This window comes from Moschus berezovskii, chromosome 3 (assembly GCF_049115385.1).
Source record: "Moschus berezovskii isolate FMDL1 chromosome 3, NW_MosBer_1.0, whole genome shotgun sequence".
In the NCBI taxonomy this organism is placed as follows: Eukaryota; Metazoa; Chordata; class Mammalia; order Artiodactyla; family Moschidae; genus Moschus; species Moschus berezovskii.
This window is the reverse complement of record NC_142462.1, coordinates 86,614,068-86,636,690: the sequence shown is the minus strand read 5'-3', so window position 1 is coordinate 86,636,690 and position 22,623 is coordinate 86,614,068. Positions and strand designations below refer to the sequence as shown.

The window sequence follows — 22,623 nt, the reverse complement described above, 5'->3', positions numbered from 1 at the left end:
GCCCCTGGTGGCACCAGCAGGGCCATGAGGATGAAAAGAACAGCTGCCTCTGTAGCTTCTTGTAGCAGATTTTGTTTCTAAAAGGCAACCAGCAATTATCACACCAGCATCACCTGGCAGCCACACGCCCCAGCAAGGGCGCCTGTGTGCGTCCTGCAGCTGCCACTGCCTCTCTGCAACAAAGAAAGGGCTCTCGAGGGGCACAAACAAGCCGCCAGGTGTCTGGGAGCTCGGCCGGCATCCTGCGGCTCCCAACCCCGCTGCACTGAGGCCTCTAAGCCAGCCATGTGGCCCTCAGAGCCCTCATTCCACGGTCCCTCTGGTCTGGCCTTTCAGCGGCTCCTCCAGGGAGCAGAGGTGCCCTCTTCAGGCTCAGAGCCATCATTACCCAGCATGTTACCACTGCGGAAAGACTAGGCATCTCATGATTGAGGCCCCGAGTGATGCACTGCTCTGAAATCTGGTGAAACCGGGAGGGCCCCTAATGGCCTAGCTGTAGGCACCCCACCCTGCTCCTCCAGCCAAGTGGCGCTTCTCCCAGGCTCGGACCTGACCTGTCCCCCACTGGTGGCCTCAGCCTCCTGCAGGCAAGGAATTATTCAAACAAGTGACCACGGCCCCCTGGAGGAACGAGTGACACCCCACTCTCTCATCACCATGAAGCCTGCTTCGCAGAGTCTGCTGCTCACTCTGTCCTGCGTGGCTTGTGTGATGTGCAGTGACCTCCCTGGGCCCTGAACCTGTGTGGTGCAGCCTGCTGTCCACCTCAGCTCTCTGGGCTCCGTGTCCTGTTTGGTCATGCCCACGATCCTATGGCAGGCTCCCGCCTTGATTAACAGGCAAAAAAGGGGTGATCCGACTACAGATGACTAGCTTTTCATGTCCTGTTTTGTCAGCTGTAAAGTGGGACAGAAATCGGGTCCTCAAACCTGCGGGTGCCCCTTGAACTCCTGGAGGGAGCTCTTGGTGCGTGTGGGATGGGCAGGGGTGGCAGGAAGGAGCTCTTCAGATTGTGGGGATAACAGGAACAACCAATGAAACAACCTCCAGAGAGCCTGGCAGCTCAGGAACATTTCCCAGTAACTCTGGACCAGCCCTCCTTTTGGGGCCGGGCCACCTCCCCACACTCCCTTGACCTTCTACAGCCCAATGGGGTGGGAACTGCTGCGGCCTGACTACACAGAGTTTGTGTATCATCCAAGCCTCCAGGCCCCAGAGCCCACGGGGCCCAGGGTTCACAGGGACAGCCATGCCCCAGAACCAGACACAGCCCAGAAGCATCAGCAGAGCCACAGAGCTGCCACTCTCACGTCCGCACCAGTGAGGCCACCAAGAACACAGAGGGGGTGTCCCCGAGGACTCCTGCCCACAAAGTCTGGCCCCCCACCCCTATTCTTCTCCTCCTCTGCCTTCGCCCAGTTTGGGGAAGTTTTGACTTAGCCTGTTTGGTTAACAAATTAATGACAAAGACCTGTTCTCTCAACAGTTCTGTTTAGCATTGCCTGATAAAACACAAAATGACCCGTTTGGGACTTCCCTGATGGTTCAGAGGTGAAGACTCCATGCTGCAGGGCGACACGGGTTTGATCCCTAGTTGGGAAACTAAGATCCCACATGCTGCATGGTGTGCTCAAAAAAAAAAACAAAAAAACCAGTTAAATCTGAATTTCAGATAAGCAACAAGTATATTTTTAATATAAATATGTCCCAAGCGCAGGTAAACAGTTTTCTAACAGAAGCATGTCCCATGCAGTTTGGGACATATTTGCCTTCAAATATTTTTTATTGCCTATCTGAAATTAAAATTTAACTGCAAAATCTGGCCATCCCAGTCTGGTTCCCTCACTGCTCCCCCATCCTCCCAGTGGAATGGAATGGGGGGTCACCTCCCACAAGAGCCCCCAACTTTCCCTCTTACTCCCTCCCCACCTGCACCAGGACACCCGCAACTCCACACAAACACACGCCCTGGCCACAGAATCTGGGAGAAATGGGTCTGTCCAGTTAAAGATCGACCCTGGGGCAAAGGGAGGGCCCCCCACTCCTTACCCTCTGGGTCCCTAGGGAGACCCCCTCCCATTGCCCAGGGTCCCCTGGAGCCCCTACTCCAGAGCAGGGTGCACCAAAGGCTGGCTGGAGGCCTAGGACATACCTATTTTAAAAAATCATTTTTTATTTGAAATTAGGACATTATACAGTGAGGCCCTGGCTGGGGCCCTGGGGTCCTGGGAGCTGCAAGGGAGGGGGCGGGGCTGCGGAATGGCCCTGTAAGGGTGCTCAGGTGAGGGAGGGGGTGCTCGAGGGAGGGAGGCGGGGAAGGGAAGGGAGGGGAGAGAAGGGGAGGGGAGGGGAGAGGAGGGAAAGAAATGAGGGAGGGCGCCCCGGCGCCCGCTGCGCATGCTCAGCCGCCCCTGCAATGCGGAGCCGGCGCCGCGTCCTCCTGTAACCCAGTTCCGCGGATTCCCGGCGCCCATTATCCTCTGTCTCGGGACGTCTTCCCGCTTGTGGGTCGTGGGGGCCGACAGGAAACCGCCAGCACGGGTTGCAGCAGGAAAGCACGGGTCCGGGCAGGTTTGGCCAGGGGTGCAGGCTCAGCCCCAGAGCCCCTAGAGACCAGATAACTCCTCCCCGTTACACCGCCGACAGGGGCGCCCCCCAAGGCAGAAGGGGCCATCCGGACCCTGCGAAGGGCGTGACCCTACGTGAAGGTAGCTGGAGGTAAAGCGAGCAGCAGCCTGGGGGCAGGAGGGTCAGAGGTGAGCCTTGATCTCATCTGTGGCTTCAGCCTCCTCACGGGTAGGGTGAGTCCCCCAGCTGTGCGGTGAGCAGCCACTATGAGGTAAGCCTCCCACCCCGGAGGTCAGCCCTCACACCTGATCCCCCTGCGACCCTCGGCAGCTGGGTGAAAACTGGAGCTGCCAGCATCCCAGGCTCTGCTCATCACAACTGTGGGTTCCTGGGCCAGACTCTGCTTCCTCTGTTTCCTCGTCCATGGCACAGGCCTTCCGTCACTGACCTCACGAAAATGCTGCTGAGAGTCAGGGCACAATACCCAGGGGCCTGAGCCCCTGCTCTGGGGCAGCCGTGTCCTTCCTTCCTTCCTCAAGGTCAGCCGCTGACCGGGGTCATTTCTGGGACACCCGCTCGGGGCCAGTGAGTACTAAAAAGACAGTCGGGGCCAGTGAGGACTAAAAGAGCTCGGTCCACAGGGTGTCCTCCAAATGGCCACCAAACGAGCCCTAAAGAGCAGCCACTTGATGCTGACAAGGAGCAAGGGGAGGGGAGAGGAAGGCAGGAGCAACAAGAAGTGCCTGATGATGATCGTCTTACCCCCACCACCCCCGTCAATTAATTTTCCTCTAACTGCTTTTGTTAATGGTAGTTTAATAATCTCTTATTATTCAGTACATTCACAGACTCTGAATGTCTCACAATCCTCTATTTAATTAAGTATTCAATTTAAAAAGTCTTAACTCTTACTGCCTTTGGCACAAGCTGGATGTAATCTACAGTGTCCTCGTGGCTCCAAGAACTGTCAGTTACCGGGTGGGACAGTTTTTCTGTGTCCAGCGCCAGCATCCTTCTCCTGCCGCTTTCTTTATCACTGGAAGTCTTGAAGGACTAAGCCAGTCCCCTCGGATCAGGAGTGGTACCCCCTCACTGCAGGGCTGGGTGAGGCCCCTCCACACTGCACTGAAAATGAAGCGAGCAGAAGAGGGGCTTCCCCTCCAACCTCTGAGTCCAGTCTCCACTTCCCCACTCTCCCACTTGCCTAGCAGACTCCCCACCCATGGATCCCCTGCCCCCACCTTCCAGGACAACAGCTGGGGCAAGCATTTCTGAATGGCCTCTCTCAGGAGGGAGCGCTGTCTGGAGTCAGGACTCTCTGTATGGATCAAGTCTGACCCCGCAGGACGCCGCAGGTGCAGGCTGCGAGGTGAACACCAGGACTCAGGAAGAAGCAGTGGGCTCCGGGCCTCCCCTCCTTGCTTCCCGACCACTCTCTGGCTTCCCCACAGAACTTCTCCTGGACTTGGACTTCCCAGATGCTCAGGTGTTTGGTGGCCAGGGATCTCCCTTACAAACCCAACCCTGTGGCACACCTTCTTCTAGACACTGCTCCACCCAATCCCTGTCCCAGCTTCACACCTGGGAGACTAACCTGACTCCAGCACAGGCTGCACATCCGCTCCTTCAAAATCCACTCACTCAAAGCATTCATTCATTCCAAAAGATTTATGTAGAGCTCCCCACCTCTCAGGGCCTGGGTGGAGGGTAGGAGATACAATGGTGAACGAAACAGATGAAGTCCTGCCCGCAAAGCCTGGCAGTTTAGTGGGTGAGACAGCCATCAAATTAAAACAGGGTGCTTGGGTCCCAGATTCCTACTGGAGGCCCAAGGGAGACCCCTTTGAGGAAGTGTTATCAACAGGAGTTAAGCAGGTACAAAGTTCAGGAAAAGCATTTCTAGAAAGAAGTGAAAGTGTTAGTCATTCAGTTGTAGTCAAGTCTTCGCCACCACATGGACTATAGCCTGCCAGGCTCCTGTGTCCTTGGAATTTCCCAGGCAAGAATAATGGAGTTGGTTGCCATGCCCTTCTCCAGGGGATCTTCCTGACCCAGGTATCAAACCCAGGTATCCTGCATTGCAGGCAGATTCTTTACTGTCTGAGCCTCAGGGAAGGCATGTGCAAAGGCCCTGGGGTATATAGAACCAGAAGAAGCCAGTGCCTGACCAGAGCTGCTGGGAAGGAGAGAGAAGACAGGGCCAAAGGCAGTTTCGGGCCAGGTGAGAACTTTGGGTTTTATGTAGCCAGCCCTCAAAGGGTAGTAAGAGGGTGGGATGTTCATACATGTGTTTTCCCAGCCTCTGGATTGGGAGCTGGGAAGGTGCAGAGATGAACTTCTGCATTTACCCTCAAGGAGCAAATGATCAATGGAAAAATTTGTAAAGTGACTGCTTTCGGGCTTCTGGGTTTCTAAGCTGGTTGGGAGGACCCCAGGAGGCTTCCTGGAGGAGGAGTCCTAGAGCCTGCAGGCTGTGCAGGATAGTCTGCCAAGAAAAGCGAAAGAAAGCAAAGGGTGTTCGGGCAGCACTGTGCTAGGCTGACTCCAAAGTACCTCACTCCTCTCTCCCTCACAATGCCCCTCTAGGGTAGCGATTAGATTTATCCCTGTTTTACAGTTGAGAAAACTGAGGTACAGGGTGGCTAAGTAACACGGCCAAGGTCACATGTTGAGGCAGTCAGGACCATGTGGCCAAGGCCACGTAGCAACCAAACTAAACCCATCAGCCTAGCTACTCCACTGCTGGCCCACACTCAGCATGAAGATGAGGGTCAGGGGTCTGAGACCCTCTCCTCTTACCCCTCCAGCTGCCCATTCAGCTTGAAAAGGGGCTGGGGAGGATCAGAAGACCCTTGGGTCCCTGTACAGGGAGGTGGCTGGTTGGTTTTAGAATCCTTTTCCATTAGAGAAACACGCTGATCACTGTGGTGAAATGATGGGTGGTCTGGGATCTGCCGCAAGATATGTGAGTGGGGGTGGAGCATGGGGAGGGTTACAGATGAAACAAAATTGCCAGTGTTGAAAACTGTTGTGTTGAAGCTGGGGACTCATTCTATCATTTTATCTATATTTGGGGGTGGTTGAAATTTTCCATGATAATGAGTTTAACAGGGTGGGGGGAATGCCCAAGACCTTCACAGACCTGAGCAATGCAAGGGCCCAAGTGTGGAGGCAAAGCAGGGAGTGTCTTCACAGGGGAAGTGCTCCTGAGGGGAGGTGACAGCGGGTGAGAGCTGGCTGCTCCAATTCCAGACCAGCCCTGGCTAGCTGCCCTGCCTCCCACCACCCAACCCGAGCTGCGTCCAGCTGGGACACTGAGGCCAGAAGCAGGGCTGATGGAGCCCCAGGTCTGCACAGCCCCACAATGGTGCCGTGAGCCAGGAGCTCTTTGACCAAGCCTCTGGGACTCAAGGGCAGAGAGCACGCTGGCTGTCAGGAAGTGGAAGAGCAGGTGGTAATTGTGGAACACAGGGGAATTTCAGACTTCCACTGCTCTTGATCCTCAGTAAAGAATCTGCTTGCAATGCAGGAGACCCAGGTTCAATCCCTGGGTTGGGAAGACCCCTTGGAGTAGGAAATGGCAACCCATTCCAGTGTTCTTGCCTGGAAGATCCCATGGACAGAGGAGCCTGGCAGGCTACAGTCCACGGGGTCACAAAGAGTCAGACATAACTCAGTGACTAACACTTTCACTTTAAGGGTATAAACGGGGGAGTGTGAATATACTTGAAAGGAGCTGCCGGATTCCACAGAAACATACTCATACTCAAGTGGTTTTCTGCTTGAGTCTCACAAACTCCTATTCATCCTTCAAGACCCATCCAACCTCCTTGTGCTCTCCCCTGGGCTCCCGCCCCAAAGATGGGGCTGTAGTGGTTTGTTTGGATGTGTTTGCTCATCACCCTGTCCTCAGTGCCGGGCACGTGGGAGGTGCTGGGTAAAGCTGGCGAATGAGTGAAGGTCTCCCTCAATAGTCCAGGGGGGCCCCTGAAGGTGGGCTCTCTCACCTCCTGTGACCTGGCACAAGCCTAGGTAATGAAGCAGAGTGCTCCTCCTGCTTTAGAAAATCCACGTATGCGGACACAGCTCCCAAACACATGTGACAACGGTATCTGACCAGTGCCGCCCACCCAGTGTCAGGGAACACAGAAGCAGCCCTGCATCTGGCAGTACAGTACACACAGCAAACGCTTGGTAAATATTAGCCTTCGTGTTATTGCTGTTATCAGTCTAGCTGCAGGATCTGAGCCTTCCCACCACACATGCCCCAGGGCTGCACTGGCTCCAAGACCTCCTGTCTCCACAGTGCCCTGTGTCACCCCTGTCCCCTCCTAACATCAGCAGCAAAAACGAGGACACAGGACTGACCCCCCTGGTGCACAACCAGCCTCTCAATATGGGCTGGGACCGGAGCGTCTGCCCCTGGAAACACTCAGCCCCGAAGGCCTGGTACACAGCAGGCACCCAAACACCCACACACGGCTCAGCGAACCACACAGCAGGCTCAGCTCCTCGCCCCCACAGGCTGCTGGGCTAGAAGCTGCAGACCCCACAGATGGAGGCGTTCTCTGCACCAACCGCAGGGCGGGATGTGAGCCAGGACTGCCGACAGTCAGGGCCTCTTGGAGGAGAAGGAGCCTCTCAATTAGATTTGTGTCTGGATGCTAACCAGGATGGTGGGTGTGACTGGGAGGAGGTGGAAGAGGGCTTAACTCAGCACTGTCTGCCCAGGTCTCATCCGGCCCCTCCTGTCTAATCCTGGGTTGGAGATCCGTGGGATCCCCACAGCACTGGGGGGTGGCAGGTCCCGCCAGACTCCTTCCCTGGTCCCCCGCCCTTGTCCCCTCACCTCTGCGTTCTGAATTCACCTGCTCAGGGCGGCACCTCCACCATGGCCTTGTCACACTCACTCACCGCATGTCATCTCCTCCCGCCACATCTTGCCCCACCCTCCCACATGGAACACCACTGGATCTGTCTGTCTGCCCAGAACAGGCTGTCCCCCAGCAAGGGCCTGGGAAGTGCCGGATGGGGTAAGGACACATGCCCAGGGCCAGCTCATGGCCAGCATCACATCCACCCCTGCAGGCAGCGCCCCCACAGCCCTCCCAGCACAGTCAGATGAGTCCCCACGTGCATCCCTGGGTCTAGAAAACTGGCAGGGTCCGAGTCAGGAAACATGCCATTCAGGTGGCCCCTCAAGCACCCAAAGTCTTCAGGTCCCTATGTCCTCCTCTGGCCCACATTCTTGGGCAGATGACACTAACTGACCACATCAGCCACCTGGTTGCATGCCTCTCCCCTCCAGCCCTGGGGAGAAGAGACAGGGGTTCCATGAGCCCCTAAATGAGAGCAAGAGTGCAATTCCAGGTGTGAGGGTGTGTGGCTGCCTCTTGCTCCCAGCCCCGCGCAGCCATGAGCCCCGTTCACACCCCACTGCGGCCACCAATCCCGCTCCAACTGTGTCGCCCGGGAGCCACAGGCCACGCCCCATCCCCCAGCACAGGCTCCCCCCACCCCCGGCTCCCACCGGCCAACACAGCCATTCCCTCCCTACCTCTGGCTGACAGCTTCTTGGTGTTGATGATCTTGGCCGCATACTCATGGCCGGTGCAGAGCTTGACACAGCGTCGGACCACAGAAAAAGCCCCCCTGGGGAAGAAACAGGAAAGCAGAGACAGTTAACCCCCACAATGAACACCCAGCATTCAGTCATGAGGCCCAGCCTCAGGCAGAGATCTGTGTGCGGAAGGGGTGTGTTCAGTTCAGTTCAGTCCAGTCGCTCAGTCATGTCTGACTCTTTGCAACCCCATGAATCACAGCACGCCAGGCCTCCCTGTCCATCACCAACTCCCGGAGTTCACTCAAACTCATGTCCATAGAGTCGGTGATGCCATCAGCCATCTCATTCTCTGTCGTCCCCTTCTCCTCGCCCCCAATCCTTCCCAGCATCAGACTCTTTTCCAGTGAGTCAACTCTTCGCATGAGGTGGCCAAATTATTGGGGTGTGTTAGTTGGTGTCAATGTTAGTTGCCCAGTCAGGTCTGACTCTTTGTGACCCCATGGGCTATAGCCTGCCAGGCTTCTCAATCTGTGAAATTCTCCAGGCGAGAATACTGGAGTGGTGAGTCATTCTCTTTTTCCAGGGGACCTTTCCAACACAGGGATCGAACCCAGGTCTCCCACACTGCAGGCAGATTCTTTACCAACTGAGCCACCAGGGAAGCCCCAAGAATGCTGGAGTGGGTAGCCATTCCCTTTTCCAGGGGATCTTCCTGACTCAGGGATCGAACCTGGGTCTCCTGCATTGCAGGCAGATTCTTTACCATCTGAGCCACCAAGGAAGCCCTGAGGAAGGGGCACTCCTCCCCAAAAGATTTCCAGCACCACCCGCTTCATGCCAGCCCCACAGGGGCCTCTTTCCCAGCAGCTGGCAGATCCCAGTTGACTGGCACACTCAGCTCCTGTGAGACCCCTGGCCTCAGCATCCTCACGGACCAGCAGGACTGAGGGCCTGTCTGGGGGCCTCTCAGCGAGCACCCTCCTTCACTCTATGCCAAGTCCTCGAGACCCAGGGTCCTCCCAGAGCAATGAACGCTGGCCCGGCTCCAAACAGTGGAATAGGGAGGCACAGCCTGTGGGGACTCACTGAAGGTTCTGGAGGGAGGGAGAAGCATCACATAATTACGCTGCAAAGCTGGAGGCGAAGGCCCCTCCCCCAAATCCTCCACCGCCACTGTATAGCAGAGGCGGCCAGTCCCACAGCGGAGGAGACATTTACCTGCCCACAGCATCAGTGCTTCTGAGAGGAGCAGGGACCAGCCTGGAGGGCTGGGAGAAGGAAACCTGAAAGGCGGGGTGACCGCTGCCAAGGTCATTGAGAGGTTCTGCATGTAACATCCCAAACGCTGACCCTTGAGAGGAGGATGGTGTGCAGGAGGTGGCAAAGCAAGCCAGAGCCCCAAGAGCAGGCCCATGAGGGTCCCAGGGCCGGTGGGGAGCACAGACCAGAGGGAGCCTGGGGTCCATCAGAAGGTCCTCCATGGTATTCGACTTGTCACCACCGTTGGTTTAATTTGATTTGAGATCATTTTCGAAGAACATTAGACCCAGCACGTATGAGACAAAGCCAGAACAGGAAATGTCTGGGGAAGGGTCCAGACTGGAGGCTGCCGGGAGAAGTGGGCACAGAGGCTGAGCCCATGGACCAGTGGGGCAGGGCCACCCCTGACCACAGGCCCCGCCTCTGTCTTCCCTCCCCAGAGGCCCTGCAGACACAGTCCCCATCGGAACCCAGCACCCTCCCCCCCGCTCCCGAGAGCCTGCCCACAGAGCCTGAGAAGCCCACCAGCTGCCCGAGCCCAGGTTCCAGGTGACGGGAAAGCAACGTCTTAAATAGAGAACACATTTCTGCTATAATCCTTCTGGGGATAAAACTTCAGGGCCTTCCTTGGTGGTCGTGTTTAGGATTCTGCCTTTCCAATGCAGGGGGTGCGGGTTCAGTCTCTGGTCTGGGAAGATCCCACATGCCATAGAGAAACTAAGCCGGCATGCCACAACTATTGAGCCTGTGCTCTAAAGCCCAGGAGCCACGACTACTGAACCCACGTGCTACAACTACTCAAGCCCTCACGCCCTAGAACCCACACTCCGCAACAAGAGAAGCCACCGCAGAGAGAAGCCTGCGGACCACAACGAACACTCAGCACAATCAAAAAGAAATACATGAAATTTTTTAAAAGTCTAACCTACTTTTAAAAAAATAGCAATAAGAATAATAAAATTTTTTTTAAAAACTTCATTAAGATGGACTATTCACTTCCTTGGGAAAAAAGCAAATATTACACTAGCTCTAACTGAACATTTTCTTAACATCCCAGGTCTTTATGATCAATAGGTGTGCTTAGAGCTAAATTTTTGCTTCTTTAAAGTCAGAACAGGGCAGTGGCTGCCTCTGGGGTGGGCGGGCAGGGAGCTGGGGGCTGGCACACTAGTCACTCCACTCTGTCCTGTGTGATTTTCTCACTGTGTATGAGTTATAGTCTCAAAATATTCTTTTATTTTAAGAAAAAAACAAAGAAAGGATGATTTTTTTTTTTTTTTTGGATCAGTGACACTAGCTTGGGAGAGAGCAAGTTGAGGCTTCAAGCAGGTCTGGGTTTGAACCCTGCTCTGTCTCTCCCTGGCTGCACCCTCTGAGCCTGTTTCCCCACCCACCCAAGGAGCAGCAAAGGCTCACAGGGCCACTGCAAAGGCTGAGCCAGGTCCCAGGTGGCTGTCTGCCCAAGGCTGCTTTGGCCTCCTCCTTACCAGCCTGGCCTATCCCTGGTCCTCCCATCCACTTCCTGCCCAGGAGAGCAGAGGGTATCAGGTGTACAGGGCTGAGCTGCCACCTTCATGCTCTGGCCCCCAAAGGGCATGGACACCCAAGCACGGGCTCACGGGCCTCCATGGAATAGTCGCGGCTTCCAGTGCCAGAGTCCAATCCCCACTGATGCCGGAAGTTCCAAACAGCCAGGGGGCTGCTCAGAAGCCTGGTGGGCACGGGGTGAGGTATCAAGGGCCCGAAGGTGCGCTGGCCCCCGGAGTGGGGAGGGGCCACAGGGCCTGTGCGCCCGCCGCCGTCCAGCCAGGGGAAGTACGGGGCCGCGGGGCAGTGAGCCAGGAAGCCTCCCGGGCACACGGCAGGATGTGCCGAAAGTGAACAGGAGGGACAGCCAGATGGACCAGACAAACTGCCCTGCTGCCCATGTCCTTCCGGGCCAGACTCTGCTGTCTCTTCGGCAGGGGGCTCTGGGTGAGTGATGGCAAGAGTCTGAGATGAGGGCAGGGCCAGGCGGGCAGGAGCCAGTCCCTGGAGGCAACCAGGAACATGGCAGGCAAGGTCCCGGCATCCAGCAAGCGCTCAATAATGGACCTTATAGGTGGCACTCAGGCTGGAGAACGGACTGCTCTTGGACACAGGTCTTTCTCTCCCAGAGTCCTGCCTGCTGGGGAGGGGGGCACCTCTGGAAGCCCCTATGGGGTAGGGTTTCTCCTGGGTTTCTCCCAAGGTGGGTTTCTCCCAGCTTGAAAATTTTTCTAGAAAGAGATGCCCTCCCCTCCCCCAAGTCTGGTCACTCCACCCTGGTCTGCCTGGTCACCCAAGCCTGCACCCCAGCGCCCATTAACTCTGGGGGAGAACCTGGCCAGCCGGCTGTGCCTGGAGCAGGGAGGAGCAGCCGGGACCCCAGGGAGCCCTCGGAGCTCAGTCTTCCAGCTCAGGACCCATGGAAGTTTCCCTGAAAGCTCGGTCAGGTGCCTGACAAAGCTCACAAGCTAGAAGACTCTCCATGGCTTAACTACCTGGAGTGAGAGCACAGGGAAGCGGTTTGGCCCCCGATGGCCACCGCTCCTTAGGCCAGTCTCCCCCACCTCCCCTCTCCCATCCTTGAAGCCAGCTTCTCAGTCCACCATTCCCATCTCCTTCTTCCCCCTCCCCAGGCATCCACCCCCTTTCCAGTGGCTCTGCCGGTTGCTTGATGTGGATCACAAGCAAGCCCCCCAGAAGAGCTGATGCTATAGAAGCATGTACAGTGAGGACCACAGGCCAGGCCCCCAACGTCTCGAACATCACAGACAACAGTCAGGCGAGCACCAGCGCCATTCTCCCTCAGAACCTGCAGCATCTACCCACCTGAAACTTAGAATTACTGAGACAATGACAGGGACAAAGAACCCAGGTCTGTATCCTAAAGCACAACCCCGCTGCCACCAGGCAAACTCCTATGCATCCTTCAAGACCCAACTCAACACCTCCTCTTGGAAATCTTTCCCAGTTGCCACAGGAAGTCAGCTCAGTCTCCTCCAGACGCTGTACTCTGCATGTCCTGGCTCACTTTGCCCCTTTTATTATAATGATTTATCTGTTTCTGGCCCTCCACTGTGGCTCTCCATAGACAATCAAGATGCTGGGGACAGGCAGAGGGTCCAGACTGTGATGAGAAAGTAAGGACTGACCTCCAAGCACCATGAGTGGAAGTGAGGGGAAGTGCTGGGCTTCAGCATACCTCAGGCCTGCGGGACAAGAAGGGGCAGCCTTCTGGGAAGACAGGGAGAGACTGGGAGGGGTCAGACTCTGGAGAGCAGGCCAGCAGGGGAGGGTGAGCATACGAGGGGGCGTCTGGTGGGATGAACGAGTGTCTGTGGGAGGGTGGGGAGTGCCTGCAGCCCAGGAGGGGAGGGTGAGCTCCCTGGATAGGGAGGGGGCGTCTGGTGGGGTGAACGAGTGTCTGTGGGAGGGTGGGGAGTGCCTGCAGGTAGAGAATGTCTCCTGAGGAACTGAGGCCATGGGTCCCTGATCAAAGCAGAGGGCCACCGATGTGCTAGGAGCCTGGCAGACCCCCACCCTGCCCACAGGGGCTCTGGGGTGCAGACGCAGGGCACAAACCAGGTAGGTGGTGGGGCAACAGGTCCCTGGACTGCGTCTGGATAGGCTGTCTGATGCTCCAATCGTCCACAAATGGCACGGCAGGTGGCAGCCAGCTGCAGGGTTGGAAACGCCACTTGGGGCACAGCTTGTGGGGGAGAAGCCAGAAAGGTGGGGATCTGGGTGGGGGTGAAGTTCAGGGAGAAAGCGTGGTGGAGGCTCCCCTGAACCTCGAGGTCACCATGCGATGCCCAGTGGGCACCTGCTGCTGCACTCAGGTTTAAAGTTATTTGAAAAATGTGATCAGATCAGGAGCCTCCTGGGCACCAAGCAGGGACTCTTAAGAATCAAGTAAAGCTAACAGAAGAAAAAAAACACTTCTTCATAAAGCCATTTATAGAAAGTCTACTAAGGAACCACAAAAGCAGAGAGGCTGGGGGTGGGGGAATGAATCCCGGAGCTGCCTGGGGTCTGGTCAGCTGCACGTGGGTTCCCAGCACTGCTGTGGCCATGCCGGCCCATGGTGGCACTCGAGGGTCACTCTCCTGACACACTGGGCAGAAGCAGCAAGCCAGCGAGTGGCTCCCAGCCCCATTTACTCTCTCATTCCTCCCCATCCAACCTGAGGGTACCCCTGACCCCATCTTTCACCTGGACACAGACAGTCCACTGGCCCTCAGGGGCAGGCTCCGGCCTGGGTTTCCACCTGCAGGGCTCTTCCACCTGCTGCCCCCATGCCTGACCACATGCTGCCACCTGGAACTTGCCCTTGGCATGGATTACCTGCAGTCCCCACAGCACTTGCTTTGGGGACCTGCCTCCTCCCTGCTCTGCTGGCTGAGCCCAGTGGCCCAGCCTACCCTTTGCCCACTGAGCTGAGCTAGTGTTGGTGGGAGAAGCTGATGGGCAGGGGAGTCTGGTCTTGCCCTGTCCCCACAGTGGGGGCTGCAGAACAGGGAAGCGCTGACGATGGACGTCACTTCGGGACCCTGCATCCTGGGCCTGGGGCTTCCTCACACAGGATGTGTGGAGGCCCTGGTGCAGAGCAGGCATCAGACTCATGTAACTGGGGAACTCCCGCTTCTGCTCCTCCACAGCCGCCTGGCACTCCCACTGCCTCCCTCCTGGTGCACGTTCCAGGGGTGCAGCACCTCCTCCTTCTACCATCCCCATCCCTGTGGCCCGCTGGAGGACGGGGCCCCTGCACCTGACTCCGGCTCTCTGCCCTGGCCTGGCCTGGCTGCCAACAGGGCTGACACAGCCCTGTTGTAGACACACCTGGTGGCTGAACAACCTGGCAAATCCCCATCCACACTCTGCTAACTTGGATGCTCGGGAGCAGGAATTCTTGACAACCAGCCAGAGCCAAGGGCCCACATCACATGTGGACCAGTCCATGGGTTTCTTAAATTGTAGGGCCAAAAACAGCCAGAAGTGCTGAGTAAAAGAACCAAACCCTTGTTGATCTGTTTTGTAAAGGCTCCCACACAAGTGAGAGGTTGGGATGTCCTCTCAGTGAAAACAGCCATCCTGGCCCCCCGACTTCCCAGGCAGATCCACAGAAGATCTTTCTGGAACGGGCTAAGCAGGCGGCAGATGCACTTGGCTGGTCCAACAGTTTTATTTCCCATGTAAATTAACAAACGAGTGTTCTTTTAAAGCAGCCTGAGCACCCAGCCTGGGCCACCCCAGTGGGCTCAGCTCAGAAGGGCTCAGGTAGGGAGGGTGGAAAGCCCAGCAGACACGCTCACTCACCACGCCAGGCCCTCCACTTGCTTGGATTTGTGGATTTAAACTAAACCAAGCTGCTGCTTATTTGTGTGTTAGTGAAAAGATTTTTTCTACCTTTGATTAAAATGACGGGGGAGGTCCGTTTATATTTGTAATCTGGACCTAAGCGATTTGGTAGAAAATAGGGACTTGTACGTGAAATTGTTGTGGGGGCTTTTTCTTGCTTATAATAATAATTTTAAAAACAGAATCCATGCTTAAGGCAGAAAACGGAGTAAACAAGGTGGTTTCAATAGAGCGAGTTGAAGCCGCCTCCACTTTCGGAACCCATTGCTAGAGTCCCATGATGCTCTGATGTGTCTTGGTGAGGTCTACACCATAGGAAGGCTTTCCTCATCAACACTCAGGAATCTCTTGCTGTTTATATCCTGCTTCTTCCTCTTACTACTTCCCCACCCTGAAAACAACTCTACCAAAGTATCACCTGGCTGTTACATACTGCTTTACTGGTGGGCATCAGGAGGGTATGTGACCCTCCCTGGCTCCCTGGCCTCAGGGTTGGGCAGATGAGGAGAGCGTGCTGGCTCTGACAGGACTTGGGAAATGTGTGCCATGGTGGGCAGGGGCAGGAGGGCCCAGGACAGGATTGATGTCCAGGCCGCAGGCCCATGAGGGCTGTCCATCATCGACGGCCCACGGAGCTCAGGGAACCATGTTGCCCTCCTGTCCTGAACCCAGAACATCCTGGGTTTCAGAAACAGGACCTGAAGTAGCCAAACTGGAAACCAATGCTAGACAACATATAATTTTGTTTGTGAACACCCAAATCGCCGTGGTCTCTGTAGCCTCCCAGCGTGCCTTTCATCAGCGGGTGAGTTCCGGCTTCGTGTTTGGCCTTTTATATTTAACATCACTTCACACACAGTTCCCATTCCCTGACCTAGATCATATACGTGTCATCTTCATAGTAGAGAACGTTCCTTCCACGGATAGGCGAGCACTTCCTCGATTGGCAGGCATTTGGGATGTTTCCAATTTCCCTTCTCGTAAATGCCTGCCGTAAACATCTTGGTTATTTCTGTAGAGTTGATTTCCAGCGGCACAATCGCTGGGTGATTTACAACCACACCAGCGATGAAAATGCCAGCTCTTGCCACTGCCCCACTGTCCATCCCTGGCCTTTCCAAGGTCCTTCTCTGGAACCCCAGCAGCTCCTCGGCCCCGACCACTGAGCTTGGGCCAGAAACTCAAGTCATAAGTCATCCATGCAGTGCCAGTGAACTGGGGTCACCACAACATGGTACACAGGCTGGGCAGCTGAAACCCCAGATTATTGTCTCACAGTTTGGAGACCAGAAGTCCAAGACCAAGGTGCTGGCAGGGTTGGTCCTTCTGAGGCTGTGGGAGACTGCTCTAGGCCTCTCGTCAGCTTCTGGGGCTTCACGGGGGATCCTGGGCTTGCAGAAGCATCACCCCCATCTCCACCTTCATGTTCATATGGCATTCTCCCTGTGTGTCTCCCTGGGCCCAAATTTCCCCTTTTTATAAGGACACACAGAAAATCCGGGGTGGGGGGTCTTCCCCAGTGGTAAAGAATCTGCCTGCCAATGCAGGAGACACAGGTTCGATTCCTGATCCAGGAAGATCCCACAATTGCTGCAGAGCAACTGAGTTCAGCTGAGCAGCTGAGCATCATAACTACTGAGCCTGTGCTCTGGAACCCGAGAACCACAACTACTGAGCCCACACGCTGTAATTACTGAAGCCTGCACTCCCTATAGCCCATGCTCCACACAAGAGAAGCCACAGCAACGAGAAGCCCATGCTCCACACAAGAGAAGCCACAGCAACGAGAAGCCCATGCGCCGCAACCAGAGAATAGCCCACACAGCAATGAAGACCCAGCACAGCCAAAAGAAAGAAATAAAAAATAAGGACACAGTCGTACTGGATGAAGGCTCTTCACCCACTTCACCATAACTAATTACATCTACAACCGCCTTATTTCCAAATAAGGTCATATTCTCAGGTACTGGGGTTAGGACTCCACATCTGAATTTTAAGAAGACACAGTTCAACCCACAGCACACGCGGACCCTCCATTCTGCCTTAGGGAGTCAGAGTCTGCCCCTGTGTGTACTAAGCAAACATGTCCCAAATTACCATCCTCAAATATTAGTTCCACATGATGCTAACAGACGTTGGGCACAAAGGGGGCTCTGTGGGCAAATAAGTTTAGAAACCAGTAAGTTAGACAGTGTTTTCCTCCCTTTTCCTTCCTTCCTCCTCTCCTTTCCTGTTGCAGGACTTCTCAGGGCCTTTAACATGGTCATCTGCACTGTGAATTTCCCACTAGTGAGTGTGAAGTGCAGCCTTTCTGTAACTTCTTTGATCAGAGAAATCTTTACCCAAAGAAATCTCAAGAGGGCCAAGAGCGAGTAGGGCAGGGAGGTCTTCTAGTCTTCAGCTTCAGCATCAAATGAATCCATTGACAAACAAATGGTGAGAGTAGGACAGAAATGCCACCTGAGGACACCTACCCACACACGAGAATGGCAGTGCTGCCCATGGAGTCTGTGGGTGCATCTAGATGGAGAAAACCCAAGGGGGGCCTCCTCTTCTCTCTTCCCCTCTGAACAGAGCACCCAGGCTACAGCAGCCATCCCTCCTATCGGATGCCCCCTCCCCAACCACACGGACATCGAGATCCCCCCCAAGGCCCTCCTCCCGGACACCCTGGGGAGTGGAGTTTCAGGTGGACGAGTCAGGAATGTCAATTCAGAGAGGACGTTTTCTTTATATTTCTGACAATGCTGAGAGCAGATGGAACACTCCACGAGCAGAAAGGAGGCTGTGTCCTGACCACATAAGGCTTATGACAAGATGCACCCTACAGCCTAAGGAGGTTTAGATGTAAATGACCACGAAGGGTAACCCTTTCATGTTTCTTAGGCATTAATGTCATCATCGTTACGCTGTACAGTCACATCAAGTTTATGAGTCCCACACAGATGAGTATAACTCAACTTTGACACGTGTCCGTGACACTGCATTCCTCTTAAACCCTCAGGCCTCACACTTCACACTGTCACCCTCAATACTGCCCAGACCCACCCACCACCACCCCTGCCATAGCCGGGGTCCTCAGGTCCCAGTTCCACCAGGTATAGACATCCTTAAGAAGCTTCCAGGAGGACTCAAGGCAGCAAAGCCAGTGGAAACAAGAGGGTGGGCACCCACCCAGGGAACATGGCAGGGTCTGAAGGAAGTGGGAAGCACTGAGATTACCGAATGGGTACAGAGTTATCGTTTGGGGTAATGAAAACGTTCTGAAAATGGGTACTGGTGATGGTTGTGCAACACTGTGAAGAGACTCAATACCACCAAACTCTACATTTGTTGTTGAGTCACTAAGTTGTGCCTGACTCTTTGTCACCCCACGGACTGCAGCATGCCAGGCTTCCCTGTCCTTCACTATCTCCTGGAGTTTGCTCAAATTCATGTCCATGGAGTCGGCAATGCTATCTAACCATCTCATCCTCTGCCACCCTCTTCTTTTGCCTTCAATCTTTCCCAGCATCATGGTCTTTTCCAATGAATTGGCTCTTTGCATCAGGTGGTCAAAGTATTGGAGTTTCAGCGTCAGTCCTTACAACAAATATTCAGGGTTGATTTCCTTTAGGATTGACTGGTTGGATCTCCTTTCAGTCCAAGGGACTCTCGAGAGTCTTCTCCAAACCACAGTTTGAAAGCATCAATTCTTTGGCGCTCAGCCTTCTTTATGGTCCCACTCTCACATCTGTACATGACTACTAGAAAAACCATAGCTTTGACTATACATACCTTTGCCAGTAAAGTTACATCTTTGCTTTTTAATATGCTATCTAGGTTTGTCATAGTTTTTCTTCCAAGGAGCAAGCGTCTTTTATTTTTATGGCTACAGTCATTGCCCACAGTGATTTGGGAGCCCAAGAAAATAAAATCTGTCACTGCTTCTACTTTTTCCCCTTCTATTTGCCATAAAGTGATGGGATTGGATGCTATAATCTTAGTTTTTTGAATGTTGAGTTTTAAGCCAGCTTTTTCACTCTCTTCTTTCACCCTCATCAGGAGGCTCTTTAGTTCCTCTTTGCCTTCTGCTATTAGGGTGGTATCATCTGCATATCTGAGATTGTTTCATTATAATACAGCAATTGTATCAGAGTAGAGCCCCGTCACTACGACCTCTTTTAACCTTAATTACCTCCTAAAGAACCTATCTCCAAATACAGCTATATAGAGGGTAGGGCTTCAACCTATGAATTTGGGGGGACACACAGTTCAGTCTACCACAAGCATTTACCAAAAAACCTTTCAACTAACATCATAGTTTTGGTGAGAAAGTAGGTGAATTTGAAATTAAAAATACAATACTATTCACATTAGCACCAAAAAATAAAATACTTAGGTATAACTCTACAAAATATGTACTATACTGATTAATGAAATAAAAGAAGTAAATGAAAGGAGAGATATCCCATGTTCATGAAAAGGAAGATTGATGTCAGAATGTCTGTTCTTTCCAAGTTGATCTATAGATTCAATGTAATCCTAACCAGAATTGCAGGAAGTTATTGTATGGCTATTGACAAACAAATTCTAAAGTTTATATGGAGAGGCAAAAATCACTTCTCAACCTTTTGGTTCAGATCAAGTGTAGCAGACAGAAAGGCAAAAGACCCAGAACAGCCAACATAATATTGATGAGAGAAGAACAAATGTAGAGGATTGACACTATCCGACTTCAAGACTATAAAGCTATGGGAATCTAGACTGCGATTTGGTGAAAGAATAGACAGTAGATCAATGGAACAGAACAGACAGCCTAGAAATAGGCCCATACAAACACAGTAAACAAAATTTCGACAAAGAAATAAAGGCAATTCAAAGAAAAAAAGACTGTCTTTTCAAAAAATTAAGTTTGCTATGGACTGAATGCTTGTTTGTGTCCATCCCCTCCCCATCCCCACCACCAAATTTATATGTTGCAATCCTAACCCCAGTGGAATGGTATTAGGAAGTAAGGCCTCTGGGAGGTGATCAGGTCATGACAGCAGCGCCCTCATTAACAAGACTAATGCTTTATAAAAAAAGACTCCAGATAAATCTTTCTATCCCTTCTGACACAGGATAAAGATGACCATCAAGGGAGCAAATTCTCACCAGACTTTGAATCTGCCAGAGCCGTGATTTTGGATTTCCAGTTTCTAGAACTGTAAGAAATAAATGTGTGTTGTTTATAAAGACCCAGTTTATGGATTCTATAGCCAGGTTATAGCAACTTTCCAGTGGTCATGTATGGATGTGAGAGTTGGATTGTGAAGAAAGATGATCGTCGAAGAATTGATGCTTTTGAACTGCGGTGCTGTAGAAGACTCTTGAGAGTCCCTTGGACTGCAAGGAGATCCAACCAGTCCATTCTAAAGGAGATAGATCCTGGGTGTTCATTGGAAGGACTGATGCTAAAGCTGAAACTGCAATACTTTGGCCACCTCATGCGACGAGTTGACTCACTAGTAAAGACTCTGATGCTGGGAAGGATTGGGGGCGGGAAGAGAAGGGGACGACAGAGAATGAGATGGCTGGATGGCATCACCGACTCTGTGGACATGAGTTTGAGTGAACTCTGGGAGTTGGTGATGGACAGGGAGGCCTCGCGTGCTGTGATTCATGGGGTCGCAAAGAGTCAGACACGACTGAGCGACTGAACTGAACTGATAACAACTTGAATAATCTGAAACAGTACTTGAGCTAGTGAACATCCAGATGCAAAAAAATTAATCTAGACACAGACCTCACACCTTTCCCAAAAAGTAACTCAAAATGGATCACAGACCTAAATGTAAAATGCAAAGCTACAGAAGTCATAGAAGATCTCATAGGAGAAAATTTAGGTAACCTTGGGTTTGGCAATGACTTTTTCAGATACAACATCAAAAACATGATCCAAGAAAGAAAGAATTGATATGCTAAGCTTCATTAGAATAAAAAACTACTCTTTGAAAGATGAGTTAAGCAAATTTGAAAAACATATATTTGATTAAAGATTTGTATACAAAATATATCAAGAACTCTTAAAATGCAATAATAATAAAACAAACAAGCAAACAACCTGATTAAAAATAGGCCAAAGACCTTAACAGACTCCTCACTGAAGAAGGTATACAGATGGCAAAAAATCATATGACAAGATGCTCCTTATCATATGTCATCAAATGCAAATGAAAACAACAATGAGATACCACCACACATCTATCAGAATGTGCAAAATCCAAAAAAACTGCCAACACCAAATTCTGGTGAGAATGTAGAGTAACAGGAGCTCTCATTAACTGCTGGTGGGAATGCAGAGTGGTGCAGCCACTTTGGAAGACAGTCTGGCAGTTTCCAAAAAACTAAACCTACTCCTACCATATGATCCAGCAATCATGCTCCTTGGTATATGTCCAAAGGAGTTGAAAACCTAAGTCCATACAAAAGCTTTCACGCAAATGGTTATAGTAGGTATAACTGCCAAAACTTAAACGCAACCAAGACATCCTTCGTAGAATGAATGGCTAAATGGACATTGTTGGGATGTCCCAACAATGAAGTATTATTTATCTCTAAAACGAAACCAGCTATCAAGCCAGAAAAAGACATGACGGAATCTTAAAAGCATATTACTAAGTGAAAGAAGCCAATCTGAAAAGACAACATACTGTATGATTCCAAATACATGACATTCTGGAAAAAACAACATTATAGAGACAAGAAGAAGTGGTTGTCTGGGACTCTGGAGGGTCGGGGGGTGGGAATGAACAAAGGAGAACAAAGGACCTGAAACACTATAATGACAGGCACATGACATTGTACCTTTGTCAGTCCTGCAGGGCTGTGCGGCTCAGAGTGAGCCCTATGGGAACTGTGGACTTCAGTTAATATTAACTGCGTGCTTTATAAAAAGCATACTGAGCCATACTGGTCACCAGCTGTAACAAGCGTACCACGTCCGAAGGGAGATGGTTACAGGAAAGGGAATTGGGGCCCGGCTGTGAGGTAAATATGGAAACTCTCTACTTTCCATACAATATTTCTGTAAACATAAAAACTGCTCTAAAAAAGAGTTCATTCAGTCTTTTTTTAAAGTATAAAGAGGAAAATTAAGTATTTTTATGACAGACATTGGGGTTGGGGGATTTTTTTAACCACATGTACGAAAGCCTAAGGAAAATACCAGTGTGTCAGTCACATCGAAACCTTGACACTCCAGCATGACCGAGGGCCCGCGCAATGTGAGAGGGTGCTTGGGGTGTCACAGACTCTCCAGACCCGACAGCGCCCAGGACTGCCCTCTGCAGTTTCCAAAGTCTGTCCCCCGGGCTCTCAGGACCTCCGTGGAAGATGGGAAGGGCGGGGGCGCCAATGCCTTGTTGAGCCCATGGCACTGTGGGTGGCAGAGGCGGGACCTAAACGCAGACCTCCCTTTGATCTTCCCTCAGAGCTCAGCTGGTAAAGAATCTGCCTGAAAGGCAGGAGACCCAGGTTTGATTCCTGGGTCGGGAAGATCCCTTGACGAAGGAAATGGCAACCCACTCCAGTATTCTTGCCTGGAGAATCCTATGGACAGAGGAGCCTGGCAGGCTACAGTCCACGGGTTGCAAGACACGACTTAGTGACTTAGCAACTAAACCGCCACCGCCGCTGCCCACCCTTCCTGCACATTCACCTACCAGGTGCCCTTTGTTGGCTCAGAAAGAATGGGGGTTGGGCAGGGATGGATGGAATATTCCATTGAGGGCAGAGAAGGATCAGGAGAAGCTGCGTCTGGGAGAGGAGGGGCTGGGGGTTTGTGGCCAGAGCCGAGGCTCAAGGGCTGCCCTCCCCCCCCACCCCAC

At 52.7% G+C, this 22,623-nt stretch overlaps 1 protein-coding gene across 6 annotated transcripts in view; it reads right to left on the bottom strand.

Moving 5' to 3' along the window:
- CAMK2B (calcium/calmodulin dependent protein kinase II beta) overlaps positions 1 to 22,623 on the bottom strand; it is a 94,366-nt gene that overhangs the window by 51,909 nt on the left and 19,834 nt on the right. For all 6 annotated transcript variants that reach the window (XM_055421107.2, XM_055421108.2, XM_055421105.2 and 3 more), the window contains exon 2: positions 8,126 to 8,220. In XM_055421107.2, coding sequence (XP_055277082.1) covers positions 8,126 to 8,220 — 95 coding nt within the window. The remainder of the gene's footprint in view (positions 1 to 8,125; positions 8,221 to 22,623) is intronic.